Below are 18,630 nucleotides of genomic sequence, written 5' to 3'. Positions count from 1 at the left end.
AACGGCAGCTCCCTGTAGACTAGTACTGGGGGATTTCTTTCTTTTTGACAGACAGTTAGGTCTTTACTCTTCTTTGCATTTAGAAGGAATGACTAGAATTTCTTTTTATCACATTGTAGTTTTCCTTCAAGATTTGGGTTTGGTTGGTTGGTTTTATTGGCAAGCATCAATGCTGCATTACCCGTCGCCTTCCAAGTCTTCACCGGGCTGCCGTGAGGCCACTGGAAAGCACAGCATTGTCTGCAGAAGGCTGGGACTGCTCCTTCACCACGGGGTCTGCAAGAAAACAGGATGGAAGTCAGCCGAATCTGGGCTGGAAGCCGTGGGAGGCACCATCATGACAATCTCCCTTCTACAGTGGGGTAGAGAGAGACGGATGACTGATGGGAAAGCCAGGGTCAGAAGGACAACAGAAATTACAGAACTAAGGTTAGAGAAAAATCAGACACTGAAAACTAATCAGGGGAATTTGCTCTTCTAGTCAGTTCCTGCATTTTCTTCAAAGGGCAAGTTCAACTACGGAGACTCTTGGAAAACAGAGGTCCACAAACATTGACTTCCCACTGTTCAAAATCACTACTAATCTTCTTATGTGTTATTTTCCTTGAATACTAATGTCAGGTCCAACCCCCAATTTCTTCAAATCATGGGCAGTAATGAGCACTTGGGAGCAAAGGAATGAAAAGAGCCATTAGAAGACCTATCAATTTTAAGCAACAGTCATTTGAAACACTTTTTTTTTTAACAGAAGATGTGTATTCAGAAAAGTAGACAGATCATGAATTACGTATTACAAACATCAGAATTCTTAACTGATTCTAACTCAGAGGGTGAAAATAGCTTCCTGTGCCAGAAATTGGAAAGAGGGACCCCTGTGTTGTGCTTATCTGAGGTCCAGAAGGTCGAAGGGTAAAACCTTTCCAATTTGTTGTCCACTAATGCTTACAGGCCAGCAGGTTCAAGAATTGTATAATACAGCTAAGATTTGCTTAATCTCTAGAAGGGAAGAAAAGAAAGGAAGATAGCATACTGGCCAACCCAACAGACAGGCTGAAGGTTTTTTTCTTGATTCAGAGAGTGAGCTAAGACAGGTCCTGTAACCTTTATCCCCAGTCTCCTCTGTGCCTGGACCATATCATCTCATGCTGCCAGCAACTAAGGGGAAAGCTTATTTGAGACCTACCGTATTGCAGGGGAGGGTGGTACACATGCAGACAATAAGCAACCCAGGCACTAATCCATACCCACACTATGAAGGGAAGCCCCAAAATTCTTTAACTGAGGTAGGATTTTAGTGAGGTCTTTCCACACCTGCCTTCCTTTTCTCAAATTCCTTCTATTTAACTCATTTCCTTCTTTAAAAATATGCCACAGTCACCTTATTACTTTAGACTACTTGTTTTTTGAGGGGAAGGTATCTTGGGTTAGGGTCCCACACAATTGTATATATCTGAAAACAATGTTCAGGTGCTCGTGATCTCCCAACTCAGGGCCACAGGGAATGGTCCACAGACCAGACTCAAGGAGAGCTAAGGCAGCGGACAAGCAAACACCCTGCAGAGCAAGAAACAGAACTGCAAAACTGTCTCGACAGTCAAGAACCAATGAGGCCAAATTCCACGGATGATTCAATCCAAACAGCTAGAATTCTCCTGACTGGCCTCAAAGATAAGCAACTATTTCTCCTTTAATAAACTATACCCCGGGAGACTCACAGAAGTACGGGTGCTCCATGGCCTCTTTGGCAGTCAGTCTCTGTTGATGGTCGTATCGCAGAAGTTTGTCCAGAAGATCTAGAGCCTCGGGGCTGACGAGGTGTCTGTTCTCACTATGGATAAAGTTTTCCCAGCGTTTCCGTGAATGTCTGAGAAGGAAAGGGAAGCGTTAGTACCGAGATTCTATTCAACAAGACTCCTGATGTTACTAGGGCTAAAGGCAACAAAATCTTAGACTACTGCACTGATTTCAATCTCGTTCAATCCCTTTCTCACTGTATCTGCCCCACCCCCCACAGGGACATTCGCAGCATCCTGAAACAAAAACTGTGCTCTCTGACAAATAAAAGGAGCAAAAACTTCGATGTCTCGTTTAGAATCTGTGGCACCTTCCTAGATCACCTCTTACGCATCAGGCTTTTAGTCCATTTGGTGAGGCACAGAGGTGATGGAGTTATTTTTGTTCAGCAGAAATATTTAGAGAGCCAACCTCAGAAATCTAGAGGCTCCATAAAACACTCAAAATTGCCAATGCATTTACTTTTCTTTCTTTCCTTTTTTTTTTAAGATTTTATTTATTTGACAGAAAGACCACAAGCAGGCAGAGAGGCAGGTAGAGACAGAGAGGGAAACAGGCTCCCCGTTGGGCAGAGAGCCCGATGTGGGGCTCGATCCCAGGACCCTGAAATCATGACCTGAGCTGAAGGCAGAGGCTTAATCCACTGAGCCCCCCAGGTGCCCCAATGCATTTACTTTTCAATACTATTGCACTGTACCTGCAAATATGCTTTAAAATCTGCTATCTTTTTTTCTTTTAAAGATTTTATTTATTTTATTTGACAGATGGAGATCACAAGTACACAGAGAAGCAGGCAGAGAGAGAGGAGGAGGCAGGCTCCCCGCTGAGCAGAGAGCCCGATGCAGGGCTCGATCCCAAGACCCCAGGATCATGACTTGAGCCGAAGGCAGAGGCCTTAACCCACTGAGCCACCCAGGTACCCCAAAATTTGCTATCTTGTAAAAATCCATTACACAGAAAAAGAAAAAACTATAAAGCTCTTACTCAAAGAAGAAACACAGCTTTCTAAGATTTTCCATTAAAATAAGCATATGCTGTATCAGAAAGCTTTTTTCCTGTAATAGGATTTTGTCTTCCATTTTCTACTGACAGGTTATCTCTTAGAGAAGTACAGTGACCAGAAGACACATGTAAACAATGCCCAGATACCTCAAAGCAAGTTAAAAAAAAAATACAGGCAAAAAAGGGAGGAGATTTCGATTTTGCTATGATCAGCAAGTGATTTCAGCGACATTCCCAGTTCTGAAATAGGGTAAGTTAAAACCCTCATTCTCTCTCCCTCTCTTACTTACTGTCCCAGGATATCGTTGAAGTGTGGATCTAGGTCTATGTGATATTTCTTCAGATACCCATACAGCTCATCTGTACCCAGAACCTTGGCAATGCGAACAAGCTGAAACACAAAACAAACTGACCAAATCACTGAGCACAGAGCTCACTGCAGGCCTGGGAGGACACGATCCCAAGGCACTGGGGGCTTCCACACCAATGGGTCCCCAGGGACCAGATGCAGGCTGGAGCCTGGGGCACACAGACAGCAGACCCCAGGACATGATGGTCACAGAACACAAATTTCCAAACCGCCTTTAAAATGGTAACAACTTACGACAATAATCTTCCAGAAGCTGACCAATTCTGGGGGCATCACAGTCTAATGACTACAGTCTGGTTTTATTAGACAAGGGCTGCCTGGCTTCTTCACAGGACTCTCTCTGGAAGTTGCGCATTAGAGAGTTTTATCTGTCTCTACGTTTGGGGACCTGGTAACCACAAAGGGTCATACAATTCTCTACGCTGAAGGAAAACTTCTGGGCAGACACTAACTAAGTGACATTTAGCGGCTTGAGGACAACATCCCTGTCATAGGACTCTTTTCTTGGCATCTGCCCCACATGGGGAAGACCCAGTCACTGTTTGCTCACCTGGTCGTAGTTGTCCTGTCCATGAAAGAAGGGTTCCTTTCGAAAGATCATGCTGGCTAACATACAGCCCAAACTCCACATGTCCAAGCTGTAATCATACATCTGGAGAAATAAGGTCAGCCTGTCAGTGAAGGGTATTATAAATGCATTTCTCTGATCTGGATTTTTAGTCTTTAGTTGACCTTTGCATATATTTTAGAATTCAAAGAAAAAAAAAGTTACTGAGAAAAGTCTGAAATTAACACTTCAGGCTTGGTTCTGAATGTATCCAAAGAGCAAAGGAGGAGAAGCCCTAAGGAAACACACAAAGGCGGGGGAGATGCTTGGCTAGGAGTTTTACCTGATAGTCCACAAGGAGCTCCGGACCCTTGAAATATCTCGAGGCTACACGGACATTGTACTCCTGAGCAGGATGGTAGAACTCTGCCAGACCCCAGTCTATCAGTCGCAGCTAGAAACACGACAAATCAAACATGTAAAGGAGTGATTCCAGATGCCCACGCCTTAGAACAAGGCCACATCACATCAGTTAACAATTATGTGGGCCACATGAAAAATGCTAGCAAAAATTACACTTTCAGCAACAGTGGAAGGGTCCCTTCTAGAGCAGAGCACTCAGAATCTTATTTGCTTTTTCTAAAACTTAAATGATCCTGGTTTTTCATTCTCTTCAGATCAATCAAGCTTAAGCCTTTGACTCTGTCCATTTCACTGGCATATATAACACACTCCTCCGTCATTAACAGCTGCCACGATTGACAGGGTTGGGGACAGAGGCCCCAGTCCAGGCTTGAAGCACTGCTCCAGCCTTTCGTTCATCTCCTAGCAGCGGATTCGTCCACTCACCTATCAGGGACAACTAGAACCAGATATCGCAAATAGGGGAGACCCAAGTGTACTCGTAAGGCCAGGCACACTGATTGGTCTTAGAGTCATTAAAATGAGGAGAAACCATCAGCTGGAGTTTCTTTGCATGGCCCTCTGGAAAACTACGACCAAAGTAAACACGGGACGACAGTGAGGCTCGGCTGCCTACTTTCCTTGCGTACACCTTATGCAGAGTAGACAGCAACACCAGAGACTGAAGATGGAACAGTAACACAAGTCTGCCAAAGACAGCGGTAAACGGGTCTGCAGTACCACCTGGGTACTGGCCAGTGCTGCGTCTGCCCTAGGCCTTCCATGGAAAGCCTGGTCGCTGCCTGGCTGCAATGGTACCTTTTTCTGCTGGTGATCTATCATGACATTGTGAGGTTTCACATCCCTGTGCATGATTCCCTTGCTGTGGCAGTAATCCAGGGCCTATTAGACAAGAAAGCACAGAGAAAAGTAAGCAAACCATCTACCAACCGCGATGCAAGCATATTCTTATTATTTGTGACAGCTTGGCTTGGATGCACTCTCCCAAAGAGCAGCTTATGGTCTGTGAAAGAGAAGAATAGGCATGCTTCAGAAGGCTCCCCTTGCTCTAGGGGCACCCTATGCCAGCAGCTGGTGGAGAGGGGGCTATGTGAGGGAGGGGACAGGGAGACACTTCCTACCTAGGTGTTAGTAGATAGCACTTCACCAGCCTGCGTCAGAAATCCTACACTCATCTGTTGGTCTAGCTTGATGGGTTTAAAACCAGATCTGGGAAACTCACCAGAGTCCCCTCTCACAGTGGTTCAAATGGCACGCAAGAGTCACTGTGGGAATGAAGACGTGTCGTTCAACACGCACCCAGTGTTCTAGTATTAATATTTTCTTTTACAAACAACCCCTAAGCCAGGGGCCTTTAAGAGTTCTATTTTTACTCTAAGGGAAGATATTGCTCCCTACAAGACAGATGACACGCAGATACGATTTTAAGCATAGAAGTCCATGATTTCCTTCAGCACACTCACAGAGTTGTGCGACCGGCACCACAATCCAGTCTTGGAACTCTGCCACCATCCCAAGAATTCCCTGTCAGCTTGCCTGTGATCGGTCCTCACTCCTCTTTGCCCCTACCTCAGCCGTAACCACAAACCTGCTGTTACTGCCGAACTGCCTTTTCTGGGCATTTTTAAAGTGAGATAATACAACATACAGTACTCTGCCTTCCTTCCCTCAGCATAATGTTGCCGAGACTCCTCTGTGTCCCTTCTGTGTTGCTGAGTAGTAATCCGCTGCAGGGCTGTACTAGCTGACGGACATCTGGGTTATCTCGAGTCTGGGGCTAAACAAAGAACACTGCTTATGCATGTTCACGCAAAGGTCTCTGAGAAGACACAGGCTTTCATTGCTCTTACACAGATTCTTGAGGGTGGAAGTGCTGAGCTGTCTGTTAGTTTACACTGAACTTTTTAAGTCTGCCTGATCGTTTTCCAAAGTGCCTGCTCCATTTTACATCCCCAGCAGTCACGTATGAAGGTTCCGGTTTCATCACATCCTTGCCAACAACTTGTCACTGGTTCATCCTCGGGATTAGCGCCTTTCTGGAGGGTCTCACGTGGGCCCTCACGTGGATCTGAATTGTATTTCCTAACTGGGTGATCAAGAGGACATCTTTTTTTTTTTTTTTTAAGAGGACATCTTTTTGAGTCTTAGTGGTCATCCTGCATCTTCTTTGGATAAATACTGATTCAAAACTTTTTTTTTTTTTGCCATTTTTATCTTTTACCATTTTTTCTTTGGGTGCCTTGTTTGTTTTAGATAATACAAAAATTTGCTTCTAATTCTCCCTTTCTGAACACAGTAACTATTCTCACACATTTTAAATTAGGCCTTCTGGCTTGTCTTCAAAGCACTGCAGCCTACTTGACTGCCATGATTTCCTCCTTAGGTAATAAGAATCATAGCAACCTATCATCTCGTGCTTCCTACTATGTGCCTGGCACTGAGTGCTTTTAGGGGAGTTTTCTACAAGACAATATTAGGGTTTTTCCAACTCGGCATTGCTGACATCTTGGACACCTGGGACTTGGGGTAATTCTTGGCTGGGAGAGCTGTCCTGTGCACGGCAGGATGTTTACCAGAATCCCTGGCTTCTTCCCACCAAGTGCCAGTTACACTCTTCCCCATTGTGACAACCAAAAATGGTTCCAGATTTTGCCAAACTGATCTGATTGAGAACCACTGGACTAGGTCAGAGAATGAGCTCTAGGATCAGCATTCCAGGAATAAACAAATTCTGCTTTCCCCAGACACAAAGAAGTAGATAGCATACGATGCTTAATATACGAGGGTTAAAAAACAGACAAAACTAAACTATGGTGGTACAAGTGAGAATAGCATCTTCAGAAAAGGGGTCCTGAAGAGAAGGGGCATATGCGAGCCTTCTGGGGTATTTGTTAATATTCTCTACCAGACCTGTCCAATAGAACTTTCTGTAATGACAGAAATATTCTACAGCTGCACTAATACAGTAGCCACTAGCCACAGGAGGCCACTGAACACTGAAATATGGCTACTGCGATTAAGGCATGGATTAAAGAGCTCCCGGTGGGCAACAGCTACTATACTGGGCAGCACAGTACCATATAGATCTGGGTGAAGGTTTCACTTATGTAAAAACCCAAAAACCTATACGCTTAAGATTTATTCATTTATGGAAGTTCTACTTCAATTTAATTTTTCTCTTTGTTTTGCTTCACAACAACAGGTGTAGCAAGATTCTACAATGGCTTTGTGGCAGTGTCTTTTGAAACCAGGGCTCCTGAGGACACACCTCCCCGGATCTGAATCGGGAGACTGCACTGTGTACCGAGCAACCACTCAATAGCCCTAGCCTCAGTTTCTTTGACATTTTCCATGAAGCTGAAGATCTCCTCTTCCTCAATCCCCATTTTATTACCCCAAAGAAAAAATTCAGCAAGTGTCGATTCTGTTATTTTGCCCAGTCTTTGCCCAAAGGAATGAACTAATTAGGACCATAATACCTGGGGTGTAAGAAAAACCCAAGGAGAGCAGAGGCTGAACAAGGACAGTAAGGGAATTAACTCTTTTGCCAAGTTCACTAGTCAGACTCCCTGTGGAGTCACTGACATGCTTTTAAATTCCTTAGGGGAGTTATTTCAGTTTCAAAATCTGGTATTATCTGACCATTAAGCATGAAAAACATTTTTCAAACTTCGTCTGGGGTTCTGTGCCTCATCAGCAGAAAGAATGCCCTTACTGGCTAGCTGTTACCTCCAGAAAGCAGAAGGGATATCAGACACACAGTACCATCTACATGACCCGCCTGTGAAGACCTGCGTCATTGGGGTGTCTTCCCATGACTTAAGCACAGCTGTACTAGGTTTAAATCTTCATTTTTGGTGTGCTAAGTGAAAACCACAAAATCTTAATACCCTACTTAAAAAAAAAAATAACCAACTGTTGGATTTGGATTGCAGCTCTCACTGGGTGGATGCACTGGGTTCTCCAGCAAGCACCTCCAGAGAAGGAGCTAGCAGATTGCTTGTAAGAGCACAACACTGCAAACCTCTTCCCCATGGACACCTTCCATTCTGGTCTGGAGAGGACATGCAGAAAGGTGTGATAAAGCAAGCTCTACCTTCACATGCTTCAGATATTACTGGCAAAAGAAAGACCCATTAGTTTTAAGAGTGGACTCTTAAATTGGCCACCCTGGTACGAATGAAAAGTGGTCTGTAAAAGCACTTCTAAGAAAACACATTTACCTCGCAAGCTAGTTCTCCAAACCCCCATTCCCTAGAGCTTAGCTTTAATTAAACAAGGGATTTTGTTCAAGTAACTGTTCACAATCCCATTAAACTCCTCTTGGCAATTTTCTTCAATAATACTAATAACTCAGTCATCTCTATCTTTCAGAGGTTCTTAAATTGAGATCCACACCCCCCATAAAACTTCATGTAATACTGTATATTTATACATGTATTTTGGGGGGAGTTTATATGTTCTCTTTAGATTCTTAGTGATCCATGACTCAAAACTACTTAGGAGCCATTGGTCTATTCCATTTGATAAGCCATTTTAGAATTCTTTACCTAAGTGTTCACCTAGACAAACTAAAAAAGACCATTCCTCCATCAACCAGTAATGTTTCAAAATTTCCGTCTTGGGAGATTACTAAGACAGCTAGAGGACCACTGCCCCACCCCCAACCCCCCAACCCGCCATCACCTCTCCATGCGTGTACTCATCAGTCAAGGCTGGAGGGTAGGCTGGGAAGGGGATTGTGAGTGATGGCGAGAGAAAGATGGCCACAGAGGCCTACCTCCCAGCACGCACGTCCCTCCAGACTGTGATTTCAATGCTCTGCCCATCAAAAGGCGATGTCTACTTCTCCATTCTTTGAATCTAGGCTTGGCCAGGATTTCTTTGGCCAATAGGGCATTAGGAGACAATGATTAAAGGAGAGGCTTGAAAAGCGCTTACACATCAAACTTTGCCCTCTCATGGAAGTAGGAACCGAGGCCATCACAGGAAGAAGCAGCTTAGACTAACACCTCTGTAGAACGAGGGTTCGGCTATGCCAGCTGCCACCCCCGAGATGTGAATGAGGCCATCCTGGACCAGTGTGCCCCAGTCACGCTGACCCAGGCAGAAGACTCACCCAGGAACCCACAGAATTAGGAGAAAAAATAAATTACTCTTTAAAAAGTGTTAAGTTCTGGGTGACATGTTATACTATGAAAACTAACAGTGTTAATTAAATAGCAAAAAGAAAATCCAAGGGCCAACAAGAGCTACAAAGAAGGAGGTTCTGATTCCTGGTATCTCTTGACTCGGCCACCTTTCTCAGTTCGACTGGAAAGTTCCTATGTAAGGATCCCACGACAGAGATCTCAATGTAGGTTAAAAGAGAAGCAAAAAAAATCCCTTGGGGCACATGGCTGGTTCAGTCAGTAGAGCCTGCGACTCTAGATCTCAGGGTCATGATTTCAAGCCCTAGTTGGGTGTGGAGGCTACTTAAAAAAAAATTAAAAAAACAAAAACAAACACTTCATGAAATTCTCTAAGTATCAAGAAAGAGTCTTCCTGAGTTCTCTTTGTCCTCTCTGAAACTTCTCCTTTAAAGAATATACCTGAAAAAATTCACTGCATATGAATGCCACTTACCTTAAGTAGCTCATACATATAAAACCGGATATCAAAGTCTGTCAGGATCTGGTAAAGTTGCTGAAACAGATTTCAGAAAAGAGAAAGTTAATTAAGTCTCATCACATCTTGTCATCCCAAATACTGCTCATCATTCTCTGTAAACTTATTACTTAAGTCACTAAAGAACCCCAGAACTTTTTCCTACTACCTGTCTGGAACAAATGGGGATAAAGGCCAAGGGCAAGGGTGTAATACTTCTGCCTTTGTTGGGGGTGGGAGGAGGAATTCCAAGGGAGAGAAACATTTAATTCAACCTGGATCTTTTAAAAAATTTGTTCAATGTTCCATGATTTCAACACCTCAAATTACATTATTGTGGAGATGAAGTCCAAGTTGTCTGACCATCCTCATATTCTTACTACACTTCAAACTAACCCCACTGGAGCAGCACAGTGTCTGTCAAAGAACTATGTTCTGAGTGGAGATCAGAACTTCATTGGCCCATGTGGTAAAAAGTGGCAACACAGTGTGTTTGCTCAAAAAGAAACAGGAAGGGATGACTGGGTGGCTCAGTTGTTAAACGTCTGCCTTTGGCTCAAGTAATGATCCCAAGGCCTTGGGATCAAGCCCCACACTGGGCTCCCTGCTTGGTGGGAAACCTACTTTTCCCTCCCCCACTCCCCCTGTTTGTGTTCCCTCTCTTGCTGTCTCTCTGTCAAATAAATAAATAAAATCTTAAAAAAGAAAAGAGAAAAAGAAGCAGGAGGAAAATGACTGCTCTAGCTCTTGGAGATGGTAAGAGACTTAAGAAAGGAGTAGGTAGGGGAGTTGAGAGAGGAAAAAAAAAAAAAAAAAAAAAAAAAGAAAGGCAGGTACTGAAAATGATTCCAGGCCAAAAGAACAAACAAAGAGTTCTCATACTGGGACAAAAGGCACACCCACTGGGAGTCTGCTCTTTTTTATTTTTTAAATTTCCATTTCTAAGAGGCAGAGTAGCATTAATACATCCAGGTTCATTAAAATCATCACAAACCTTCATCAGAAACTATACCAACACTTTTATTTTAGGTAATCAATTCCAAGTAGATCTGTTCCCTATCAGTCACAAGTAGCACTTTCTACAAAATTAGTCAGCACAACTTTATTAAACATATTTTATTTCTTTATTGGAAGACTCCGGCAACAGAGGAGAGCTCTCAAAGGGGCACTGACCAGCCTATATGATGTGTCTGTGTGGAGCAAAACTACACATCTCTATTTGTCTGTAGTTACAGGAATGATATAAAGACATAAATAAAACACGGCTTCATATATATGTGGGGGGGATGGACAGCAGGAGCACAGTGAAATAAAGGAGATTTTTCACTGCATACCATTTTATATTTTCGATCCATGTAAGTACACTACCTGTTCAAAAAGATAAACAATTTGCCAAGAATTAAATTTAGTATCTTCTAAAACCACCAGGATTTAGCTTCTTTCTCAAATTTCCCTTGTTAAATAAAAGTAGTTCTCCCTCTAGCTTAGTAAAAACATTTACCTTCATCAACCTCAGGCAGCAGAGGGCATAAGTCCATACAGACCAGTCCACTGGTGGTGTCTGGGCTGGGAAGGAGCTACACTCAGGAACAAGGGTACCACCTCTCCTGCTCAGGTGGGACTTGGCTGCAGAGCAGCCAAGCACTCAAGGGTTCTGCTCTCCTGCAGCTCTGCACTGCATGGAAGACTTCTGGGCCAGCACACCAACAGCCTGGATGCACAGATGCAGGCTGAAGATACTATCTCTTTGGGTGTCAAATCAGCTCCTCCTCTGAGAATTAAGGAGATCGCTCCCAGATACACTGCCAAGTTGAACCCCAAGTCAATAAACAGGCCATGAAAGTGAAGTGAGCATTTTCTAACCCGCAGAGGGTTGGACTATTTTCTTTCCAGAGAACAAATATGGGCTGTTTTATCACTTGGACCTTTATCTGTGGAAGGCTTTCCTCTCCTATCCGGTGACATCTATACCAAGCATCTGTGTAAATGGTGTTAAGGCCTAACAATATATGTCCTTGGGCTACCAATATAATATTTCTAGCTACTCCAACCAGTATCAATTTTACGTAATATAAAACAATAAATGAATATAGTGGTTAGGTCTAATACATTATGAAGTCCCAAATGACAGGCTGACATTCATTCTCATTTCTCAGGAGCTCTGGGTAGGAGGAGCCCAAACTACACCTGTAACATTTTACCACCTGGGCCTAAAATTCAAGACTTGCCAGGGTCCACAGTCTGGCTTCTTCCAACTTTTGCAGCTCTGTCTCTATTGCCACCGTGGGGCAGGTGGGGGTCCCCAACTCCAACCAAACGAACCTGCTGGCCCCCTCCGCTCTTCCTTCTCCAGCGTCCCCACTTCCCCGCAAACCTAGAAGATCCCACCCGGCTCCCTTAGCCTGCAAGTCAAGACAGCTGACAGGTGTCCCTTCCTTCTCTGAACCTTCTGGCTATTTACTGTCCTCTGCAGTGTTCAGAGGACACAGACAGCAGCCGTGTCCCCAAAGTTAATGTTCCCCACTCAGGTACTGGCAGCGACCTGAGGTTCTCAAGATAACCTCACTCAGCTGTGAGCAACAAGAGGCCACTCCACTCTGCTTGCACCCCAAGTCCCACGCCAGCGCCCCCACATATCAGGACACACATGGTAGGGAAGAAAAGGGTACTGTGGCTGGTGGTTAGTCGCCAACTGGCTGACTCAGGATCTCTGCTTCCCCTCCTCCAAGCATGCCAGGGGCACCGTACAACCTGGTCCATATGCTAAAAGCTCAGATAACATGACAAAGGAGGAGCATATGTGGTCTATATTCCACCCCATCAATGGTGGTTCTCAGCTTGCATCCAGAAGGCAATCAATAAATATTTGTCTTTGATAACATTCACCAGTCAATGGAACAAAATTAAAACTATCTTCCAGGAAACATAAGTGTGAAGAGTCCATGATGAGTTATAAAGGGAAATTTCACAAGAACCACACTTTCCCTCCATTCTTCTTGGCCAGCTATGTGGAGAACATTGTTAACCAACCAAGTGCAAAGTGTTGGCAGGAAGTTAGCTTTGCTTATATTTTCATGAAATAAATGACTTATCAAAAGCAAAACAAGCCTATGCTTCCCAGAAGATTACAAAGGTGCTGAGGAAGAAACTATTCACCAATCCTAGCTTGGTTCCAAAGCCTCAAACACACTGGCATTTTCTCAGAAATCAGACCTACTCCAGGATGGCTCAAGAGGCCCAAAGTGGAAATATCCTGGGACTTTTTATTAACCTCAGAAAGTCTGAGGAGGACAATGGAAAAATGGCAATTTGGTCAACTGCCTCAGACCCTCCTTGGTCTAAAACTGCCACCCAGAACGGAATGGCCCCATGTGGCGTCACTCTCACTGTATACTTGTTGGTCCTCAGAGACTGTGGGTGTACTTCGGCTGCATCACGATCAACCCGAGGACAGTCATTCAGGAGGGCTATGCAGCTCAAGAAGGTTCCCAGCCACATGACACAGCAAACACAGACACAGCAAACTCTCACCCTGCACACAGACCTTGCAGACTCCCTCTCACACCCAGCTCAGTCTGTGCCCAGAAGTCCCAGTGGTCCCCAAAGAGGGAGAAGAAAATGCAGAGGCAGTGGGATATATAGTGTGAAAGGTGCTTAATGCAGTTGTCACCAGTACTGGCATTAAAACGTAACCCCAAGATCCAGAATAAAATCAAGGTCAATATTTTTAGAAATTTACAGAAGCAGAACAAATCATTAATCAAGAAAATCAAAGTTATTACTAATCACTGGAACATGTCTTACAAAGAAGATCCTTTCCACATCAAACTACTACAAGCATTAACAAGGCCTCAAGACATCAGCTAGTCAAGGCCCACCTCTCTGGGAGTGATTTAGAAATTCTCCACAGAGCAGTATGGGTCTACCATCTTCTCAAATGGACCCTCTTCAGGATCCCTTACCAATCTTTATAATGTCCAGATGATATATTTTGTATCACTATAATGTTACAAAAATTAAAATGTATATTTTAATTTACATTCCTCCAAAAGCATAGAAAACTGAGAAGCATGTCTCAGTAGAAACATTTTCTGCCACAACTATACTTCAGCTTCCTTGAGAAAATGTCAAGTTTGAGAGTTTTCTGGAACTGTTCATTTCAACCATTACAGAGATTGGCTTTTCCTATTCCTTTGTTCAGAAGTTTGTCTTTTTTTGGTAAATGTCACGATGTACCTTTTATGACCGCTCTGATACACAGGAAGCGTAACTGATGATTTCAAGGCAAAAACCAACCAAATCAGTACCTCCACCATAAAACGAAGTATCAAGGGGAAAAATGAGGAAGGCCATAGAAGATCTGAATTGAATTAACAAGCTTGATATTAAAAATGGCCATGCACTAAAGTCACAAAGCCACTGAACAAAGCCCAAATAACAAACATTATGCAGGTCATGTTCCTCGGGACACAGTGCAGCCAAATCAGCAATCAACAATGAAAGAATATTTTTGTTGAAAAACCATGTGGCTCCTGTATCACATTATTCACAAACATATGGCTATGAAGGACATTCTTATGACAATAATTACCAGGAAACTCTTGAATATGGACTCTGTACCATGTATCAGATGGCATTATCATAGAAGTATTAAATGCCTTAAGAGTACTAGTAGTATTGCCAGTTCCAGTGCTAGTATATTTAGGAGTGAAGTATCATGATGCCTACAACTTACTTTGAGAAAAAAAGAGATTGGGAGGGTGGGGAAGAGAACTAACAGCAAATGTAATTATTAGCAACTGGTAAATCTAGGGGAAAAACACGACGGTATTACCTGTGCTACTCCTTACAATTTTCAATAGGTTTAAAGTATTTCTTTTTTTTTTTTTTAAAGATTTTATTTATTTATTTGACAGAGAGAGACCACAAGTAGGCAGAGAGGCAGGCAGAGAGAGAGAGGAGGAAGCAGGCTCCCCGCTGAGCAGAGAGCCCGATGCGGGACTCGATCCCAGGACCCTGAGATCATGACCCGAGCCGAAAGTACAAAGTCAGGGGAGAAAAACCCAAATCCACGAGTTTGGAATTTGTACCTCTTCTTTTCTAAAATAAAGATTTTATTTATTTATTTGAGAGAGAGGGAGGGGAGAGATGAGCAGACTCCAAGCTGAGCGCCGAGCCTGATGGAGGGCTCCATCCCACGACCCTGAGATCATGACCCAAAGTAAAGCCAAGTGTCTAATGCTCAACACACTAAGCGACCCAGGCACCCCTGGAATTTGTACTTCTAACGTGAAAACTACACAGAAATGAATTCTATAACCATGGAATGTGTAGCTGAGACAGTGCTTGGGGGGCAGAGACTTCAAGCCCACTTACCGTCAATCAAGAAAGACAGAAATACATGAAATGAGCAGACTTCCACTCGAGAAGGTAGGGGTGAAACAATGAAAATCCAAGAAAGAAAATAGTTTAGGAACAAAGAAGGGAGGAATAAAGAAAATAATTAAGACAGGGACAGAAATGAGGAAATAGAAAAAACAGAAGCATTTGAACAATAAAACCAAAAGCCCTTCTTAAAGTATTAATAAGAGATCTCTCTAGCAATACTGGTAATTTTTAAAAAGAAACAAAAGGCACAAATAATGTTGGAAATGTAAAGGAAAACATAATTACAAACATATTACAGTCTTTAAGCCCTCAGAGAATTCTATTAATAACTTTATATAAATATGAAAGTGGACAATTTTAGAAATAGATACCATCCAAATAAACTCATGAAGAGACAAGAAACCAGGATAAACCTTTCACTTACATGTATGTACATTCTGAAAAGGAAAGGTTAGTCCAAAGTCTCCCTTTCCTCCCAAAAGACAAGTAGATAATCCCTATTTCATATAAACTTTGACAGAAGAGAAAGGAAAAGCTGCCCAACTTATTTTATGAAGTTAGGATAATCAGGAGTCTACCACATTAGGAAATTATGGATACAAAAAATGCTGAAAAGAACAGGCTGCAGGTTCTATCACTGCTAACTCATCAGATACTAAACCTGGGACAAACCTCCTCTGAGCGACACCTTAAATCCAGTTACTAATACACTTAACAGTAAAATGAAAAAAATAAAAAGAAGCTTTTGTAAAAAGATAGACACAGGACAAAATAAAAAAAGCCTGAAGGGCATGAGGACATTAAACTAGCTGATTTCCCTACTTGTGGCCTGTCATACTACCTGGAGCAGAAAACGACCATCCTGTCATGATCTGCTTTTCCAAAATACACATCTACTACCTGGATATTTAACAATCTTGTAAGCTGATTAAAATGGCAGGGCCTGACCACTCAAGGGGCCCCCCAGTGTGACACTGCAGCCCAAACACATCCTACACTCTGCATCTTCCTGAAGTTCCTCTCCAGGAACAGTGAAAGGAGTGAGGCTTGGAGGATTCATTCACAGTAACTAAGAGAATGGAAGAGATGACAACACTTTGAAGCAAGACAAAAATGTCCACTGACAAAGTTGAAAATTCTGCCAAGAGCAGAGGGGGTCCAGAAGCAGACAACCTCACATGGAAGAGCTACAGAAAGGCTCACAGTGACCCCAGGTATCAGTGAAAGAGAGTCAACAGATTTCAGCTGAAAACAGGAAAACAAGTTTAAAACACCACACTGAGGGGCACCTGAGCGGCTCAATGAGTTAAAGCCTCTGCCTTTGGCTCAGGTCATGATCCCAGAGTCCTGGGATCGAGCCTCGAGTCGGGCTCTCTGCTCAGCAGGGAGCCTGCTTCCTCCTCTCTCTCTCTGCCTATTTGTGATCTCTGTCAAATAAATCTTTAAAAAAATAAAACACCACACTGAAAATGGGGAGTTACATGAAAGCGCACCTAACATTGCCCACGGGGCTCCTCCGCTGGAGGCCGAGAGGCCCGCAGCCAGGCTTGCATCCTCCAGACAGGGGCTGACAAGCAGTCATCAGTCATTTCATGACTCTAAAGAGTAGACAGTCAAAAACCATGAGATTTCAGACAATTGTAACACAGACAAAAAACAACACACACAAAAAAGCATTTGAAAGAAAAACCGAGAAAAGAGCATGAAGAAGAAAACATCGTGGGGTGGGGGGAATCCACACATTCTCGGTGAGAAAATAGAAGATATTACATAAAAGAACAGGATACTACTTTTAAAACTTCTGAGAACAGAACAGAGCTAAGAGATGAAGTCTAACATTTGAATGAGCTCTAGAAAGTGAGAACAAAGAAGAAAAGGGAAGAAAATCAAAAGAATGTTAAAAATATTGTTCTAAAACGGAAGGACATGAGTTTCTAGATGGAAAAAGCCCAGCAAGTGTCCAGAACAAAAGATAAAAGTGACCCATTCGAAGGAACATCATTGTGAAATCTCACAGACTGCGACTCAAGAGAAAATCCTAAAAGCTTTCCAAAGAAAAAACCAAAAACCAAACCAGATCACATAAGGTAAAACCAGAACAGCTTCAGTGGTAATACTGGAAAAAGCTCTTAAAAATTCTGAGAAAATTATTAGTTACAACCCAGAATTCTAGGCCACAGCTAGTACGTTAATTGGAAAGATAAAATAAAAACGTTTTCAGATATGCAAGCCTCAAAAACCATGAATTTTCCATGACCTCTTTCAAGGAAGCTCCTGGAGAACATGTGCCATTAAAACATCACTTTGAGAGTTAAGATGCAAGAGAAGTTAAGATTTCTCCAGGGAGTTAAAAATTCCTGCAAACCGATCTTCTGTGTGCTGTTAAATTCACAGGGCAATTGTCAATTTAAGAAACACAAAATGCTGACGTGAAAATTTTACATGCGTGGCCAAACAACTGATAAAAACTCATTAAGGAAGCAGAAGCATTTAAAACTTAGGGTATTTCACTATGAAGTTTCATTTAGACCAGCTTTTAAACTTCTGGTATTTAGGAAAATGCTTGGTTTCATTAAAAAATGCATACACATTCCCACTCATGTACTTACACCTTGATAAACCCGGGTCTCTCATGGCGAAAGTGTGACTGGCCATGTGTATCAGCAGAGATCTCTACTAGCTAAACACTGGCAGGCTGACGAAGATACTGACATCTACCGCCAAGAGCTCACTGCTGACTTCACCTTGAAGGAGTCCCTCTAACAAGGAAACTTGTTACACACGGGAGAGCTACACTGTACATAAAACTTGCTTATTGTTTTACAAATGATAATATCCATGTTTACTTATTTTCCACTAGTTAACCTAATTCAGAGTTGTTTTAGAATGACTACCTAAGACAAATTAAATGTGAGATAAAGCTGTTATTTTCACCCAAAAGCCTCACTCCTGATACCAGCATCTTTCAACTGCTGGTGTGGTTTTGGCCCTAACTTCCGTCACAACAAAATCACAAGCTTATGATTCACTGACAGAGTGATTATAATCACCCAAAAGTTCTCCAAAGACCCCTCAAAATCAACACACTATTTTGTTTTTATACATGGATTCACATTATGTTCTACCATGTCTAGAATAACTAGTCCCTAAAACCTTACCAGAAGCTAAGGTTGTAGTGTCTGAACAATAATAAAAACAAACTCATGAAAAACCAGCTTAAAACCATGCTTTTAGAAGAACACTTCAAGTCTAAATTAATACGCATTATAAATATAAGAAATGTAAATAATCCTGGATGGGGCTTTTCTATAGCACAGGGACACTTAACTAACTTTTCTGGGTCATTTGCTTTGTACAGTGTTGGTGAACACACAATACTCTGACAGCTTGAGTCCTACAGACTGCTTCTTTTCACAGGAGCCCTGTAACCATTTATCACTTCCTATCAGCAAGGGTAGAT

At 42.7% G+C, this 18,630-nt stretch overlaps 1 protein-coding gene across 1 annotated transcript in view; it reads right to left on the bottom strand.

Moving 5' to 3' along the window:
* The window catches only part of CSNK2A2 (casein kinase 2 alpha 2), a 37,532-nt gene that overhangs the window by 6,022 nt on the left and 12,880 nt on the right, over window positions 1–18,630 (bottom strand). Inside the window, exons 5-11 of the mRNA XM_044256047.1 lie at window positions 9,762–9,821; window positions 4,935–5,018; window positions 4,057–4,167; window positions 3,717–3,818; window positions 3,087–3,187; window positions 1,716–1,864; window positions 182–276 (exon numbers count right to left, since the gene is read on the bottom strand). Coding sequence (XP_044111982.1) covers window positions 200–276; window positions 1,716–1,864; window positions 3,087–3,187; window positions 3,717–3,818; window positions 4,057–4,167; window positions 4,935–5,018; window positions 9,762–9,821 — 684 coding nt within the window. The 3' untranslated portion in view covers window positions 182–199. The remainder of the gene's footprint in view (window positions 1–181; window positions 277–1,715; window positions 1,865–3,086; window positions 3,188–3,716; window positions 3,819–4,056; window positions 4,168–4,934; window positions 5,019–9,761; window positions 9,822–18,630) is intronic.

This window comes from Neovison vison, chromosome 7 (assembly GCF_020171115.1).
Source record: "Neovison vison isolate M4711 chromosome 7, ASM_NN_V1, whole genome shotgun sequence".
NCBI classification, from domain to species: domain Eukaryota; kingdom Metazoa; phylum Chordata; class Mammalia; order Carnivora; family Mustelidae; genus Neogale; species Neogale vison.
The sequence above is the reverse complement of the archived record's forward strand: the minus strand, read 5'-3'. Positions and strand labels throughout refer to the sequence as shown.